The sequence below is a fragment of the Diabrotica undecimpunctata genome, chromosome 5 (assembly GCF_040954645.1).
Source record: "Diabrotica undecimpunctata isolate CICGRU chromosome 5, icDiaUnde3, whole genome shotgun sequence".
Lineage (NCBI taxonomy): Eukaryota > Metazoa > Arthropoda > Insecta > Coleoptera > Chrysomelidae > Diabrotica > Diabrotica undecimpunctata.
Window position 1 is genome coordinate 114,834,378 of NC_092807.1, and position 19,105 is coordinate 114,853,482.

The 19,105-nt window shown below is 33.3% G+C and overlaps 1 protein-coding gene across 1 annotated transcript in view; it reads left to right on the forward strand.

Annotated features, from left to right (window-relative positions):
* Positions 1-19,105, forward strand: part of Myo81F (unconventional myosin 81F) — a 178,973-nt gene that overhangs the window by 115,548 nt on the left and 44,320 nt on the right. Inside the window, exons 4-9 of the mRNA XM_072532583.1 lie at positions 2,391-2,658; positions 7,887-8,077; positions 10,520-10,897; positions 14,188-14,430; positions 15,993-16,185; positions 17,198-17,511. Coding sequence (XP_072388684.1) covers positions 2,391-2,658; positions 7,887-8,077; positions 10,520-10,897; positions 14,188-14,430; positions 15,993-16,185; positions 17,198-17,511 — 1,587 coding nt within the window. The remainder of the gene's footprint in view (positions 1-2,390; positions 2,659-7,886; positions 8,078-10,519; positions 10,898-14,187; positions 14,431-15,992; positions 16,186-17,197; positions 17,512-19,105) is intronic.

The following is a 19,105-nucleotide window of genomic DNA, read 5'->3' on the forward strand; positions in this document are numbered from 1 at the left end:
ACATTTTTCAATAATAATAACAAATAGTACCTACACTAAATTATTTGTAAAACAAAGTAATAAAGTATTTAATTGACTTACCTATCCATTATAAAAATCAACCTTGTGAAGGAATAACTAACTAATACAAAAATAATAAAACATACTTCTCCTATGCATACAACCACTTCGTTTCTATTCTGTGAAACAACTGAATGTTTCTACGTGTAAATTGTGCTTTTAAGTTATCCGCTTCTTCTAAATGTGCCTATCTTCTAGAGATGTTGGCGACCACATTGACCCATCTTATTCTATTTACAGCAGCTCGAAATAGATCAGTTGACTTTAGACCAGTTCGCTTGCTAAGATTGGCCAGCCAGGATATACGTCTACGTCCAGGGCCTCTCTTACCCTCAATCTTGCCTTGTAGAATCAACTGTAGAGGTCGGTATTTATCATTACGCATGATGTGGTAGAAGTAAGCCAATTTTCTGTTTTTTATGGTGTTAATAATTTCTTTGTCTTTTCTTAGCCGCTGGAGAATAGTTATTTAACTTGTGTGGTGTATATATGAGACCCTCAACATACGTCGGTAGCACCACATTTCAAATGCCTCTAATTGTTTTATGGTATCTTCTGTAAGGCTCCAGCTTTCTGCTCCATAGAGGAGGACACTAAAGACGTAACATCTAAGAATTCTTATGCGTATATTGATACTTAAAGATAAGTTGCAGAGAATCTTCCTAAGGCTGATGAAAGAGCTTCTGGCTTTTTCAATAACAGTTTTTATTTCGTAGCTGTGATCCCAAGTATCCTTAATATTGCAGCCCAAATAGCATATTTTTTCCACTCTTTCTAACGGTGTTTCGCCTATTGTAATTTGGGCGTTTATGTTGGTGTTCTTACTATATATAGTTATTCGCTACGAGACATAAATTAGAAATTTTACACAGGGCTACCTAGCGGGAATTACTTAACTTCGTAAATATAATTTCCGTAAATTTTGACATGTTTTATGATAAGCAGCAATGACCGATTGAAAATTTATCTCTTAATTTAAAAGTAAAAGTAAAATTTTTGTGCGATGGTTTTGTACTATTTTAAAGTAAACCTAACTAAACAACAATACTTTCATCGACTTCGTCTTCATTTTTATAATAAAACACCAAACCCATCAATTCAATTCAAATGGAATTCAATTGTGGACGCACTAGCCTCAGTTACTAATTCCGTGAAGGCCATCCGGCCGCAGGTCTTATCCCGGAAAACATTGTTACCTATCATGAGATTCGTGAATTATTGGACATAGGCATGAATCAAACAGAAACATTTTTGCATAACCATTTGACAGTAAGAAAGAAGTGCATATAGGTGGATTCCTCATAATTTGACTGCTGCCTCTGTTTTGATTGGAGCCGCGACACACTCAAACGATTTAATGCGGACAGCTCAAATTCGGTACAGAACATCATAATTGGTATTGAAACTTTGAGCCCGACAAGAAAAACCAATCGGTATGGGTGTTACAAGACGAGTCAAAACCAACAAAGTAGTCAGCGCTCGCATCGTTTGCAAACAAATGGTTGCGAGCTTGTAGAAAAAAACTATCACGATTTGATTAGAGAATGGTAGACCTGTAAATGGGTCTGAATGATATAAAACCATTTGTTTTTTCCACAAGTGATTGAATAAATCTGGAATCCTGCCGACAAGCCTGACTTAACACCGTGTGATTTCTTTGCGTTCCCAAGAATCAAAAACAGACTATGCAGTAAACAGCACAAGCCGCTAGATGAGCCGGTTGTAGTATAAAAAATCTCATTTTTGAGATACCTGTTTTAGACTGGCATAAACTCTTCGACGATTGATTGGTTCGAATGCAAAAGTATACTGTTCTTGAAGGTGAACACTTTGAAAATCAGTAAAGCTGATTTTTGCCAAAAATATCTTTTTCTTTTATTATTTGTACAAAAATTTTAGTGCAGGTAATACTTCTACGTATGGTATTGGTATTTTCTTCGTATTGTGTCATGTAAATGCTCCATCAGCCCGTTCAATATTGTGCTTACCTACCCATTGTTGATATATTCTGAGAAATTCATCATTTAAGAACGACAAAGGATAATGATTTCTACAAAAATAAATGTTAAAACATTTTTATGCTCTAAAAAAATATTTTCGTTAAAATAAGTAATTTTTTACAAGGGGATGACTAACAGGAGTCTTTGACTGTCATGATTGAATGCAGTTATCTTTTTACAGACCAATCACATGATATGATTATTTTTTCTAGCAGGCATTTTCTATATTTGTTATTATTACTACACAGTAATTTCAAGTGGCCCCTAAGGACCTATTTCTATTTAATATAAAGTTTATCTTTTCAAAATTAACTTTTTCTTTTGTTTCAGTATTACGTGAACAAATACCATGGCAAAAAAATGAGAGATGTGGAACCTCATGTCTTTGCACTGGCAGAAGCTGCATACAGTTCTCTTCAAACTCATAACCCTGCCAAAGGGCATATAAACCAAAGCTTAGTTATAAGTGGTGAGAGTGGAGCTGGTAAAACGGAGTCTACTAGATTTATCTTGCAGTATCTTTGTTCTGTTACCAGTGGCGTGTCTACATGGGTGGAACAGCAAATTCTGGAAGCCAATACTATTTTGGAAGCTTTTGGTAAGTAGTTTTGTTTAATTTATCTTGATGGTTTTTCTGTAGTATATCTGATCAAAAGGGAGAAACCTGAAATGTAGGAATTAAAGTTTCTATTATTTTCGAGACTCATTTTTCAAACAAAGATAGCATTTGATATCCTTCATTTAATTTAGTTCGCTAGTAGTAATAAGTGAAAATACTAACTCTGAGAGGGCTGGAATTTAGTATTACGCATTGGCGCTATCATATTCTATGATATTAATATGTGCTTCTGCTTCGACCTGTGATTTTATAGGCCAGTAAATGAACGTGAAATATGGCGATACCGCGTAATTTTCCATGTCACCAACAAATTGCATGAAAAGCTGTATTTAGGTTCTACTTACCCTCCACTTCACTTTTGGACTTGTGCCGTTGTTTGCTTTTTATAGGCGAGCGGTTTATCCTTATAAGCAAAGCATAAATCGAGTATTTTTTTTTACATTTCTACCACATCAAACTACAGAAAAATAAACAATCAGAATGCCCACTCTGCTTGCCAAGATAAGTACGCGCATCTCGTTCGCGCAGACGGAATCAGCCATGTTTTAAACGGAACCAGTGCTGTTCAGTGAAATTTTATCTGATGTGCAGAGAAAAATTAAACCGGTTTAATTTATTTACGGCAACTATAGACATAATATACACTATTTTATTCGTACTTTTAGTTGAATAATAGATTAAATTATTTTAAATTTACTAAATTATTAATCTCTAAAAATTTAAATTACAGTTCTGTTGTAGCTTGTCACAAATTTCTCAATCCGAGTGTGTTTCCGTTTAAAATATGGCGATCGCGTGCTGACATACTTCAAAGGCGGCACCTGAGAGTGGACATTCTGATTGTTATTTATGGTCAAGTCTAAATGTATTTTTTTAAATTGTTCCAAGTGGGCAGGAAATTGTTATTAACAAATAACAACAAAAAAACAATTATTTTAGGCGTATCTCATGAAAATAAATACTTTTTCTATCTTGCTAATTATTAGAAAAATACTTCCATTTCGAGTTAGTTGCAATTTTTGTTGAAAAATAGGATTTTTGGGATTTATTTTCTAAAAAGTTTTAAACCTTTAAGTACAAGTAACAATATTTTGACGATAAATATTTAGAATATGCATACATTGTTCAAATTTAAAGCTATGCTTTTAGCAAGATAGAAACCACTTATCCTTGTGAAAATATTCTTACTTATACGTGTAGATTTAAAGATTATAAAGTTTTTTGTAGAATTGTAATTCATTTAGTAGTTTTTTAGATCAAAAATCCCAAAATTCACTAATTAAAGCATTTTTAAAAAAATTACCAAGAGAGAAAAAGTATTTACTTCGATGAGATATGTCTAAAAAATTTTACTCAAAGCGATTTGGTAAATTGTTTTTTTGTTATAAATTACTTGTTAATAACAATTTCCGGCCCACTTGGAAAAATAATAAAAAAAAAAAATCGGTTGCCTGTAAAGTCGGTTTTACGGGCGAAGATTTTACGTGACAACGTCTTTTTCTCGGTAGAATATTTATTGATATGAATATTATTAAATTGCACAATAGGAACAAGGAATTGAATGAAAATAAGAATTGCACCGCGCATCCAGGTCTACCGCCTCTGGATCCTATCAGTGAACGTTTGGTCTCACCGCGCCTTCCATTTATGCAAGTGCGTCGACTGCGTCATGATTTCTCTTATGGAATTATAGCAATTCTAGCAACGCGCCTAATTCTCTAGTGCTGCGCGCGCAGCGGACCGATCATGTTTGAGTGGGAGAGAGACGCAAGGCATTCGCCGGTCCGGCGGGCCTCTCTCTCGTTCGGTGACTCATCGTAACAGACCTGAGCGGGCGTTACACTTTTTCATGAGTGACTCCGAGCCACAACCTAATTTAAGACGTTGTCACGTCAAAAGAAATTAAAAAATATATAGAATCGAATAAAAAAGGTTTGATACGGTAGAAAAAGAAAAAAATTAATCGGCATATTTCGTTTCTAAGCGTCTGTTTAGGGGAAAATCGCTCGTCTATTATTTTTTAGTGGTGAAATCAACCCCTTTGAGAAAAATCGTATAATTATCACAGTTTAACCCCTAAATCTCACCCCTAAAATAGTTATAATTAAAACAATGTCATTGAGTACCTTAGTCACCACTGATTTGCATGGAAATTTGTATTTAGGTTGTACTAATCCACCATTTAAAAATTGAACTTGTGCCGTTGGTTGCTTTTAGTGTTCAGGGGGTGAAAACTACCCCTATTAAAAAAATCATATAATTGTTAATTTAAGCAATTTGGAATTATGTAATTATATAGTGACATTAAGTAAATTTAGATTTCTTTACTGTTTTAATCTTTTACCCCATAATTTCTACCCTTATAAAAACCACCCCTTGCGAAGAAATTCGAATAGTTGTAGTATTTTTTTTATTGAAAAAATACAATAATTTTTTTATTTAAAATGTTATCAATTTATTCTATTTCAACTTAAAAAACAACCCTTATTAATTTTTAAGGATGGATAAATGGACAGGAAAGATTTATTTTCACGTTCAGAGCGTCTTATTTTTGAAGAGGTTGTAGCTGAAAGGGCTTAAACGAGTCACTAATCACGAGTGTATGCAAACCAGAGAACAACCGAACACAGGTTGTTTCGGTTTTTCTATGATGCAAACTTTCAACAGCCATATCCTAACCAATTTTTGTCTTACAGAAAAACAAAAAAAACCAATATGTCCAGAAAACAAAACCTATATTTTTTACTGTACGAGATTTTTCGTATCAATAATACTTTTTAAGTTATTTAGATTTTATTTCTTTTATTTCTTTCAAAAAAGTTAATTGTAAAGCGATAACGATCAATTAGGGGATGATTTTCACGATTTTTTTTATTCCAAAATAGTAGGCGAGCGGTTTACCCCTCAAAAGACGCTTAGAAACAGAATATACCGACTAAAATTCTTTTTGCATTTCTAATGCACCAAACGTTTTTTATTCTATTCTTTATATTTTTCCAAGATGAAATGTATTTTTTTTTAATTTTTACAAGTGGGCCGGCAATTGTTATTATTATTATTATTATGACAATTAACAAATAACTTATACAAAAAAGTAATTTCACTGAATTACTTCGGAATCAATTTTTTAGGTGTATCTCATCAAAATAAACACTTTTTCTCTCCTGATAATTTTTCGAAAAATGCTTCCTTTTCGAGTTATTTGCATTTTTTTGTTGAAAAAATGCCTTAGTTAGTGATTTTTGGGATTTTTTTTCTAAAAAACTACTAGATGAATTACAATTCTACAAATAGTTTTATAATCTTTAAACCGACGAGTACAAGTTAGAATATTTTGACAAGGATAATTTTTTTCTCTCTTGCTAAAAACGTGGACCCAAATATTTCGAATATGCCTTTCGAGCAGTCTACCGCTAAGTGTGTACAGCGGTTGCGGCGATACAGGCGTGCGGCACGTAGAAATATTTGTTTAAATTTAAAAAATTAATTCAATACAAATATTACGTACAATTTATTAAAAAAATATATATAATTAATTTTCATTGAAAAATATAATAAAATTAAAATTTAATATTAATTATACATCGTTTTCATTGTCAATAATTTGAAAATTTTCGTCAACAGCAACAGGATTTCCATCTAATAAGCGGATTTCATTGTCTTCAATAAAGTCCTCTTTAACATTTTTACAATTCTCTGGTGTACATGCACATACTGTGCAGCATTCCAAATTATAGGAAATACAATTACAATTTTTCGTAGAACATTTTCCGGTACATGAGCAGAAATACTTAACATATCTAAACTAGTTTCGCCTTCAAAATAATTAAAATCGAAACAATTATTTTCCATTGTCCAACCATGGGTTAATGGATCAAGAGATGAAATAATATTGTTTTTTGCTTGAATCCATTCATTTATTTGCCACTTTGCTCTTAAGTAATGTTGTAATAATGCTGGTTTCGAAGGTGGTAATATTTCATTAGATGCATTTTTTTTAGCGCCTACAGCACCTCAACCGCTGTACACGCTTAGCGGGATACTCTCGAAAGGCATATTCGAAATATTTGGGTCCACGTTTTTAGCGAGATAGAAACCATTTATCCTTGTCAAAATATTCTAACTTGTACTCGACGGTTTAGAGATTATAAAGCTATCTGTAAAATTGCAATTTATTTAGTAGTTTTTTAGAAAAAAAAATCCCAAAAATCACTAATTACGGCATTTTTTCAACAAAAAAATGCAAATAACTCGAAAAGGAAACATTTTTCGAAAAATTATCAGGAGAGAAAAAGTGTTTATTTTGATGAGATACACCTAAAAAAATTGATTCCGAAACAATTAGGTGAAATTGCTTTTTTGTATAAGTTATTTGTTAATTGTCATAATAATAATAATAATAACAATTGCCGGCCCACTTGTAAAAATTAAAAAAAAAATACATTTTATCTTGGAAAAATATATAGAATCGATTAAAAAAAGTTTGGTGCATTAGAAATGCAAAAAGAATTTTAGTCGGTTGATGCTCTGCTTATAGGGGTAAACCGCTCGCCTATAGGGACCAACTTTATTTTGGGCGTAATTTGCTTAGTTTAAATGCAAGAAAAAAAATAAGCTTATTTAAACACTTTAAAAAAATTTCATGAGTTTTCCCCGAAAGGTGCTTAATTTTCTGGTTATTTCACGTTGAAATATTAGATTTGGAATTTGGCAAATAAAAACCTACTTTTCATGAGCTTCAACTCTGCTTGTATGGGGTCTACAGACTTTATATATATACACCATTTTTGTTTTTTTTTTTTAAGATAACCATTTCCACTCGCAAATAACTTAAAAAGTATTGACTTAGGTAGTGAAAAAACTCTATAGTACAAAAATTGCTTAGACTTAGTTTATCCATTTTCGGCCTTATTTTGAACGTATGTTTTTTCATCCCCGAGAAGCGGTGGCTTTCACTCCCCAAGTAAAAGCATCCCTGGCCTCAAGTCCAAAAGTGAAGTAGAGGGTAAGATGAACCCAAATCCAAATTTTTATACGCACATTTTATACAACAAATAATATTTTTTATATTATGTAATATAAGTATACCTTTCTGCTTTTTTATTTCAAAGATATATTATATTCCTCCGACCTTCTTTATCACATATTATGTAGTTTATTTAAAATAAATTATTGCTTTTTTAAATACATGTACGTACTATTTTTAGGTAATGCCAAAACTGTTCGAAATGATAATTCAAGCAGATTCGGTAAATTTATGCAAGTGTGTTTTGATTCGAGATGGATGATAGCGGGATGTATAGTGCAAGATTATTTATTAGAACAGTCCAGAATAACTTTTCAAGGATCAGGCGAACGAAATTACCACGTTTTCTATCAACTAGTCGAAGAAGCCAAGGTAAAGTAATTTTTGTGTTTTAATTTCTGATAATGTAATATATACAGTGTGGAAACCACTTATGGAATAAAATTGTTTGTGTCCTTATTTTAGAATAATATAAAAAACGTTGAGATACCTTAACTTTTAAATTTAAATGTGCGCTTTTTAAACATAAATTTGAATGTACAGGGTGATCCATGCCAGTCTGGCATAGTCCACAATTTGTATTTTAAATGAAACACCCTGTATATTTTTATATTTTTAAAAGCTCCTTAACAACCTGATCTCAACGAACTATATAATGTAGGATCTATTATGAAATTTTGAAATTAAGTATAATTTTCTTCAAGACAATTAATTCATAGAATACCCATAACTGTATCTTTTGTCAAAGGAAACCATTCAAAGAAATATAAATCAACATATTAGTATAAACAATTTTTTTACTGTAAACTTTTTAGTGGCTTGCATATATAAATTCATTTTTGGATTAATTTGTACTTGAAGAAAACTGAAATTTACACTTAAAGAGGACTTTTAATTTATTGAATGTTATTTTTAAGTTGATTACCATATCGAGCGTTATTAAACAGACGATTTTATATTGTCATTAATTGGATGTGATGACATTTATGATTTTTGGACATTTACGATGAATTTTGACGTTCGAATTGAATTTTAGTATCGATCTTTCATTTTTCTGTTTGTTTTACTAGCTTTTATTGACTGATATAATTTTAATTTTTTTACTTTTCATTTAATGTCTGTATTTTGTTAGTTTTTTCTTCCATTTAGTTTTTAATTTAAACCTGCTGAGAGTAAATATATGATGACTAGAAACGAATTGATCGAGAGTAGTGAATCGATGTGAAGACCCGCTATTCCATGACGCTAATCGTGACGACTGCATCTTGTGGCGCTAATTCTGTGACGCCAGTATAGAAGCTTCACTTAAAAAAACATTGAATTGCAGTCTTCTTCGAGTGCCGTCTATATCAGTAGAAAAACAATGTCAGTTAAACCTGTGCGGCTTTGTGCTATGTCCACTGCGGCTCTCTCGTTTTCCTTCTATTATTAGTTTTGGGAACTCATATCTTTGGTGTCAAGATGTGCTAGGTATTCGGCCTTTATGATTTTGATTATTGTTTTTCCCATTTTATCCAAAACTTCATTTGACTGTTCTTGTTATTTCCGTGCTCATTCTTGTATCTAGGTCTTGGTCTAGGTTATCTCTTATCCAACAGCTCAACTATTTGAATATTGCCACTTGTTTTATCGACATACCGTAGATAGCTACATATGTTTGCCTGCAGGTTTTGGTTTCAGCATATGAGCATAATCTTGGCTAATTTTAGTTAATCGTGTTAATTTCTAGGTTGAGATCTTGCCTCTTGTGGATAGTCTGTTGAATAGGGAATTGGGGTCTTCTAAGCTTTCAGCTAACACCATTATATCGTCAGCGTATCTTATATTGGCTACTGGTTTTCCATTTGTTTTTATGCCTTCTTTTGCATCTTCTAGTCTCGTTCAAATATGCAATGCCATTAGTCACCGAACAGAATAGACGGCAAAACACATCCTTGTCATACTCCACAGTTAACAGGTGTGTTTGTCTTGTTAAACTGCTCTAGGGTTACTAGCGAGTGGCTATACAAATAAAACAGAGTCTGTGTATCGTTGTTACTTAGTTCATTTTCAATAACTCAAGCGTCTTTTACAGTTAGAAGCTTTTGCGTAATCTATAAAGCAAATGTACACGTCCTTCTTCTAACCTACATATTTCTGTGGGAGAGCCGATAGGCTGAACAACGCTTCTCTGGTCATAAAATTAGGTCTAAAATTTTGTTACAAAAAGTATCACTTTTTTTTACATTTTTTAAAGAGAAGAAGGAAAATCTGCATACAGAAAACTGTGATTGTAAAAGAATGGGAATCACCCGATTCCCATTCTTTCTCCCACACATTCAATAGGAAAACCACACCCACACGAACCACCGATGTAGAAATATTTTTTTAGAGTAGGGACTATGGTTCCCGGTTAGTAATCTAATTTCAAAGACATTTTGTGTAGTAGTACTACAAAAGTACTACAAAAGTAAGTAATCTAAACCACATTTTTGCATTTAACAGTTAACATTTTACCTTACATTTTTCTTAACTGAGTGGTATTACTTGCTTTTAGGTTCACTGAAGATGAACTGACTAGTCCGAAAACGTTTTGAACTTTATTATATTCCATTTGGACTTTTTAATTTTAAGTTTTATTATTTTATTTTTTATTTAATATTGATTTGATTTCGGTTGTCAATCAATCTTTTCCTCTGGTTTGTCCGTTGCTTTCAAATGTTGGTGTATTATTTGTATGTCATTGAATATTGAATTTTTAAAAAACTAATTCTGTTGACTTTAATAAATATTTCGATTAGGAGTAAAAATCCAATATAAAATTGTTTGTTTTAGTTCAACCAAGAACTAGCCAAACAGCTCTACCTGAGAGAAGCCAAATTCTACAACTACCTAAACCAATCGGATTGCATTAAAATAGAGGGAGATTCAAGAAGACTTGATAGTTTAATGTTAGCGTTTAATGTACTGCAAGTACCTGCAAACAAATGTAACGGAATATTTCAAGTTTTGTCTGCCATCTTGTGGTTAGGCAATCTAACTTTCGAAGACATCGACGGAGAGAGATGTCAACTGACCAAAGATGATGAGGATATTATCGAAATTTTATCCAAATTATTAGGATTAGAAATGGACAACATTAGGCAGGTTGTGCTTCTGAGACAGATTAACGTTAGAGGGAATATTACAGAAATACCGCTAAAACTGCAGGAGGTAAGCTTTTTATTTACTTTTGGGTACCTTATGATTATTTAAATATGCTTCTTCTACACGAATTAGTAGACTTCTTATCTCTTGAATATTACGAAGAGCACAATGAACGATACTTAGTTGGTATATTGAAGGTCTATTTTCAATATTCTGCTTATTTTTTTCTACTAATTGATATGGCATGGACAAACGTAAAAATGCTTTTAGGTAAAGGCTGTGAATAAGAGAAGAAATAACATCCTTCTTGCGAAATAAATTTTTCGGTGGATTTTTCATTCGGAATAAAAGATCTAATTTGATTAAAATGAAAACTTAATTTTTAATCGAGAGGTCAAGGACAAAGTTAATCTATATAATTTTCCGCAAATCACCAAACGGTAAATAGTCTAAGAGTTCTTACTTGACCTTCCAACCGCCTCACATTTTACGCTTCATAAATAAATCATATTTTTTGGTCAACAAAATGTTCTTCAACCAAAACTCAACAACACAACATTGTGTTAAAAATACCAAAGAGCTGGGAGAATCTGTTGATCTATTGTGACGACCTAAATGCTAAAGCTTTGATTTATAATAAATATTGTGGCTAAGAGCACACAAAAGAAAAATCTAATGAAAACAAACTATATTATAGAGACTAGAGATTTCTCTGGGGGTGGATAAGAATGCCTAAGGAGGACTCAAACTAGTCTGGCCTAGGATGAGTTATATCAGTAGATTTTAAGAATAATAAATAATGTGGGCTCCATGCAAATGTTGGCTTATAAATAATTCATACAATTAAAAAAACAAAACATATATTATTAAACAAAATTAGAAAAACATATACGAGACATGTTTTTTAAGTAAGTACCGTTTTGCGATTCCGCCGGCGCAGCGCTACGGTCGGCGTTCCGCGCATGAGCGCTGGTTACCTACATCTCTTTTCTACGCACTGACGCCATTACAGTCTGATTCTTCATTGTATACTTGTTTACTCCAGTGTTTAAGATGCCTCCAACAATCGTGGGCCACGCTGATTGTGAAGTACGGGCTGTTATACGATTTCTTAGTGCTAAAGGCGTAAAACCGATCGATATTCATCGTGAGATCGTTGAAGTTTACGGACAAAACATTATGAGTGATGGAATGGTAAGGAAATGGGTGAGAGCATTTAAAGATGGCCGCACAAACGTGCATGATGAAGAACGGAGTGGGCGTCCTTCGGTCGTTAATGAAAATTTGGTGCAGAAAGTAGACGAAAAGGTGAGAGAAAACAGACGCTTTACAATTTCATCATTGTCCGACTGCTTTCCTCAGTATTCTCGTAGTGTTTTGAATCGCATTGTTACCGAGAACTTGAATTACCGGAAATTGTGTTCACGTTGGGTTCCAAAAATGTTGACGGATTTGCACAAAACCCAACGTTTAGGCAGTGCATTGACTTTCCTTGAGCGGTACCACAGTGAAGGTGAAGATTTTTTAGACCAAATTATTACTGGTGACTAAACGTGGGTGGCCTACGTCACACCAGAATCGAAACAACAATCCATGGAATGGCGACATTCATCATCACCCAAAAGATTGAAGTTTAAGCAAACAATTTCTGCCCGGAAAATCATGTGCACAGTTTTTTGGGACAGAAAAGGAGTATTGCTAGTGGAGTTTCTGCCTCGTAATGAGACAATCAATGCAGCGTCTTATTGTGAGACATTAAAAAATCTGCGTCGTGCAGTCCAGAACAAAAGACGTGGCAAGTTGAGTAAGGGTATCGTTTTGCTGCATGACAATGCCCGTCCACATGTGGCTAATCAGACCAAAGATCTCATCAAATCATTTAAATGGGAAACTCTAGATCATCCTCCATACAGCCCTGATCTGGCGCCCAGCGACTACCATTTGTTCCAGCACTTGAAGAAACACCTGGGCGGTCAGCGTCTTCAAGACAATATCGAAGTCAAAACATTTGTGATGTAGTGGTTAACAAGTCAGGCGGCAGAATTTTATCAGGAGGGTATTCAAAAACTGGTGCCACGTTATGACAAGTGCCTCAATATTCACGGAAATTATGTAGAAAAGTAGATTAAGGTACAGGCTTTCATGTAAAAATAAACTTATTGCCATATTTTTGCACGTCTTTTTTTTAAATCCAAAACGGTACTTACTTAAAAAACACGCCTCGTATAAACAATTAATCTTATCTAAGGTTTAGCTAAGACAATTTATATTCAATTGACTATAAAAAAAAACACAAGAGTCATTTTATGACGAGCTTACACTTAAATATATATATATGTATATATATATATATATATATATATATATATATATATATATATATTTAATGTTCCTGAATATCTTCATCTTTATTGCATCCAGATGGAACAATTTTAAGCTACTTAGTAGGCAAAGCAGCAAATAGTATTCAAGAAATGACTCGCCTGAACATATATATTTTAGGATGCAGAGAAGTTCGATGGCCAAATTCTAGATAAGAATAATTATAGATGAACACCAAATCTATTATTCTGAGAGGCTCACGGCCTCTCACTGATAAGGCCCAAGATAGATATAAGACTACTAAAATAAATAAACCTTATTATTACTTTTGAATGAAAGATATTAAGAATCATATTGGGACCCATCTGTGACAATTTTATGTGTAGAATGAGGTTTAAGCACAGGTTATATCAAAATTATAAAGAACCCTCTATAGAAAATTATACGAAAATACAGATTCTGCTGGGCAGATCACCTTATATGAATGGATAATAACAGTATACCTAGTAAAATAGTTAGTGGAACTATGGTGAGACGTCGGCCAATAGGAGGACCAAATAAAAAGGTGGATAGTCGAAATGAGAACCGATGTTAAAGAGATATTGACGGTAGTTAACTGGAGGAGAGCAGCTAAGGAAAGGGATGATTGGAGGCGGATGCTCGAGGAGGCCACGGCCAAACTTGGGCTGTAGCATCATTGGAGAGAGAGACAGAAAGAGGGAGAAGACCATGTCACGTCAAAAGTTGGAATATACTCCAAGAACCTCTACTTAACTTAATATTGTTTATCATCTTTTAAATCTATATATCAACAATTCACAGCCTTTCTTAAAAAGTGATATACAATAATTGTGAGATAATTTAAATTTAAACATAAAGGGCTGGTAAACCTGAGGACGATAATATTCGTTATGCAACTTAAAATAATGTAAACTAAATACATGAAAAAATAGTGACTTAATTTTATAAAAATGCACTACTTAACAAATTCGTTCTGGTAATCCTTTAATAACACTTGTTTTGCTGTTTTTCAGGCTAGGGAGAACAGACACGCGATGGCCAAAGCGTTGTACTCTCGTACATTCGCGTGGCTAATAAATCACATCAACAACTGCACAAACCCAGGTCAGGATTCGACAAGATTTATCGGCGTTTTGGATATTTTTGGCTTTGAAAATTTTGCAGTAAACTCGTTCGAACAGTTATGTATTAATTACACGAACGAGAAACTACACAAATTTTTTAATCATTACGTTTTTGCTTTGGAACAGGAAATAGTAAGTATCAAGTTATAAGTACCAGTTTCTGATATTTTTATTATTATTTTGAATTTAATTTCTCCTCCTTCAAGTATTATGTTTTCTTTGCACATTGACAACCAATTGCATAATCTTCATGCTGTCTACTGCTGCTCGGAAAAGTGATCTGGTGCTAATTCCGTTCCATTAACAAAGATTCTTGAGTCATGGGGTCCTTCTTCGATTGCAGTTAATTTTGCTTTCGATTATCAAGTGCGACAGTTCCACTACTTGTTAATTTCGGAATTTTATTTTCAATTTCAGAAAAGTCGCCTAGCCTGCTCAATTCTACATGTGATCTCGGAAGTGTTGCCCCACTGTTTATTTAAAAAACAACCAAAGTATTTAAAAGTTAAAACTCTGTCGATAATATTGATATTTACTGAGATTCTATCTTGATTGCCATTAGACTCGTGATACTTGCTTACTACTATTTATTTTGTCTTTTTAATATTTAGTTTTTCGCCAAATTCAGCACTTTTTATTGCCACCATGTCTAATACTATCTGCATATATTTTAGACGGGTGGCCAACAAATCAATTTTGTCCGCAGATCTTATGTTATTAGTTGTAACTCCATTGACAACTATTCCTATGTCTATGTCTTCAAAGATTACAGATCACAACCTTACCGTATTCCCCTTAAGACACGTATCTTTTCTGATATATTTCCATCAATTCAAACTGTTTTGTAACTTCCAGTACAAGTTAGCAATTATACGAGTATATTTTCTATCTAGACCGATTTTCTTGCTAATTCTATAAGCATATCATGTTATATTGTATCAACAGCTTTTTCACTTCTCGTTAACCCCGGTATTGCTCACACCATCTTTGCTTTATTTCAACATCGGATCTTAGCACTCTTAATCTGCCGCACACGAGTCAACTCTTTGATGAATTGTCCCTTGCTTTAGCAGTGCTGTATAACATTTTGATCCCCTTGGGTATTTCCAACTCTCCTGCAGCTTTGCAGACGATCCTTAGCAGTAGCTACAGCGCGCTTTACTTTCCTCTTTGCTACCTTATATATATTATTATCTTCCTCTTCTTTAAACTTCTGATACCACTTTCTAGTCTCTATCTTCTCCTTAACGTTCTTTTCCAATTCATCGTTCCACGATCAAGTTTCTTTGTCCCTAGGAGGCCCTTTACCAGATGTTTCTCATACCGTGTCTTCCTTCTCAAAATCTTCCAGCACCCTACTCTCAAAGACTTCCAAATCCTTATTCTTTAACTTCCGCCACTTTACTTACTGATGTCCTACTCACTTTCCTTTCCGCCTCACCTTTATCTCCGTATTCAATATCATCGGTCGGTGTTGCCTAGCTACACACTCACCATTTATCACTTTACAGCTGGTAACCACTTTAGCTGTCTTCTTCTACACAGCACAAAATCTATCTGACTTTCCCTTCTTCCGCTACTATAGTAACATGCTGCTCTTCATTCTTGATAAAGAATTAATCACATGCGACTGTAAAGTCAATCACACTAAACGTATAAAAGATTGCTTAACTGTAAATCTGTTTTTATTTTAGTATATTCAAGAACAAATCCAATTTAATCACATAGCTTTCACTGACAACACATTATGTTTGGAATTGTTAGAAAGACCACCCCGATGTGTTTTAAGACTGTTATCAGAACAGTGCCATTTACCAAGAGGTTGTGATGCTTCCTATATAACCAATCTTCATTCTGAATTCGATAACCACGAGAGATATGTAAAAGGTAAGTTGAAATGACACATTTAAGTTGTAAAAATAATGTAACATGAATAACCTAGTAAGTAGAAATAAAGAACATTATGCATCTCCAGCAATACATGATAGGAATTTTTAAAAGAGTTACAGGGACTAAAATTCAATAAATAATTTCTCACCAATATGTTTTAACATTCGTGAATGGACTCAGATAACAAATGCATGACAATTATTCCATGTAGTAGAAGATCGGGAATCTTTCATATGGTGATCACCAACGTATGACAATATTATGATATAACACGTGATGAAGAAAAAGAAGGTTATAACATGCTGAATCCGTCATGAACAAAGACTAAAAAGTAGTTCACCTAACAGAGAGCTACTTAATAAGGATTCTTAATGATTTTATTCAGTTAAATTATAACATCAACATATCATTTCAATTCATTTTTTCACGGAGATCATGAATCCATAATAAAAATTGATTTTCCTCTCAGTTTTTTTAGTTTAATTTTGTACAAAAATACCTTATTGGTATTTTAAGTACATCTACTTAACCACTGGGACACCGTAGTTTACCACACACAGGTTTATCATACACAAGACTCAGAATTTATAGGTTATTCTATGTCTGCATATTTGTAAACATCTGCTTAGAGCTGGGCTACGGCTAATGAGGAAATAAAGTAAAAGTATTTTATTATTCAACATATTCTTCTCTTAATCGGTACATTTATAATAACGAATGTGAAACGCCTCTAGAACTTGATATGTTGCACTGCAAACCAGGCATCCACAACTTCTATCAAATATTCGTTGCGTCATCTATAGAAATGCATAAAAGTATACCGTGTTGATTGAAAATTAAAAATATAGCGTAACTGTATATATTCCCGATACAAAATGACAAAACAGCTATCGCAAAAGCCTACACACTGTTAAAGGTTTTATGAACGTTGAATACTATATAATTGAAAATAGTTTATTCAGATTTTCTGTTAACTGATAATCAGATATATAAAAAATATGATTTCTAGGTGAAGATAGAAGAAAATGGGAAACAGAATTTGGAATCAAACATTATGCAGGCTGTGTAACTTACAATGTTAAAGGATTTGTAGACAAGAACCGAGATGTTCAACAAGATGTATTTTTTGATATTCTTTCTAGAAGTAGTAATGAGTTTATTCAAGAGTTGTATACTTTCCAAGATCTTTCCAATACTCTGGCACAGAGAACGTTAATAGTGAACGGAGTTACTTCCACGGTATCAAGAGGGACAAGTAAGGGCAAACCTACTGTTTCAGATACTTTTAGGCATCAACTTCAAGCACTTGTTGATGTTTTGCAGGTGAGTTTTATATCTAATTTATTAATTCTTAAACTAGAAGTTGTTTGACTCAAAAGTAATATTCTCATTGTTTTGTAGTTATCAGCATTAATTATGTAAGATTATTAGCAAAATGTTTAGTGCAGTATAATGCGTATGCGCATTCGTGTGTATGTAAGTCTACTTGTGAGTGTGTTTGTGCGTTTCTGTATATATATGTAGTATATATATATATATATATATATATATATATATGTATAAATATATATTTGTGTGTGTGGGTGTGTGTTTAGTGTTTAGTTGTTCAAGATGCAAAGTCGTAATTAACAATTTGGATCAATTATGATGTTTATTTTTTTAAACATAAATATTTTAAAGTGCTTATAATTCAACTAGCTAGCAAATTGAGACTTCTCCAAACCGACCAACTCCCCTATTTTCAATATGTCCCTTACAGAAAGCTTGAAAACGACAACTATAAACTTTACTGGGACCAACTTAATAGACCGGATCTTATACTAGTTAATAAACTTACTAGACAGACAACACTAATAAATGTGGCGATACATAACAATAATAATCTGCGTATTAAATATAACGAAAAAATCGCCAAGTACAAGTAAGGAGACAATGGAGAATGAAAAGTACTCAGACGATACCTATTATTCTCTCTACTACTGGAGTTATTTCGAAGAGCCTCTTAAAGAACATAACAGCTGGGTCTTAATGAAGATCTCTATAAGACCATGCAAAAAGCAGTACTGCTCTCAACATCTAGATGCGTAAGAAAAGTTTTGGGAGATATTCCTTTTGATATTCCTTTTAGAATCCTTTTGATACTCTAGGTTTCTGGGACGAGTAATTTTTTTTCCCTTAGAGGGAGTGTGAGCCGAATGGCTAAATCTGGTAACTTACATCAAAGTATTTTATATGTATCTCAGCAAAAATCTCAGTGCTTAGGCTAAATAGTAATAATTAGTAAACGGTTATGAAAAAACACAAAAAAATCACGTTTACATTTATATCCAAACACAAAAACATCAAAATTTAGGAGAACATAATAATAAAAAATAAAAATCATGAACGTTCGCTTGGCGTATTTTGTACGCAAATTGAACTCGTTTGGCGTACTTTTAAAGCCGCAGCGACCAGTTATGGGTTAAGTCAAGAATTAACCGAAATCCTGTACAAAAAAATCATGGCCCGGGAAATGGATATTGCACCGAGAACCATGAGTTGCATTATCAAACAAGACATAGGATTTTAAACGACAAACAGGATAACGCTTTACCCTTGCATTAAAACAAAATAGGAAAGACTCCTATTATCCTTGTACGATAACGAGCGTTACAAAGAAATCCTCTTTACAGATGAAAAAATGTTTATGTACGGTCATCCATGGAAGCCCACGACCTGGTGCCAAGGATCAAACGAGGCCATTATCCTACCTCAGCGATGATTTGGTGGGGAGGGTTCTATAACGGCATTACGTCTTTACACTTTTGTGAAAAGGCGTTCAAACAGCGGCGAAAAATTATCAGCGGGACATTTTAACAAATAGGGGAGACCCTAAACCGCACAGTGTTTTGAAAATCATGTACCCGAAATGTATAAG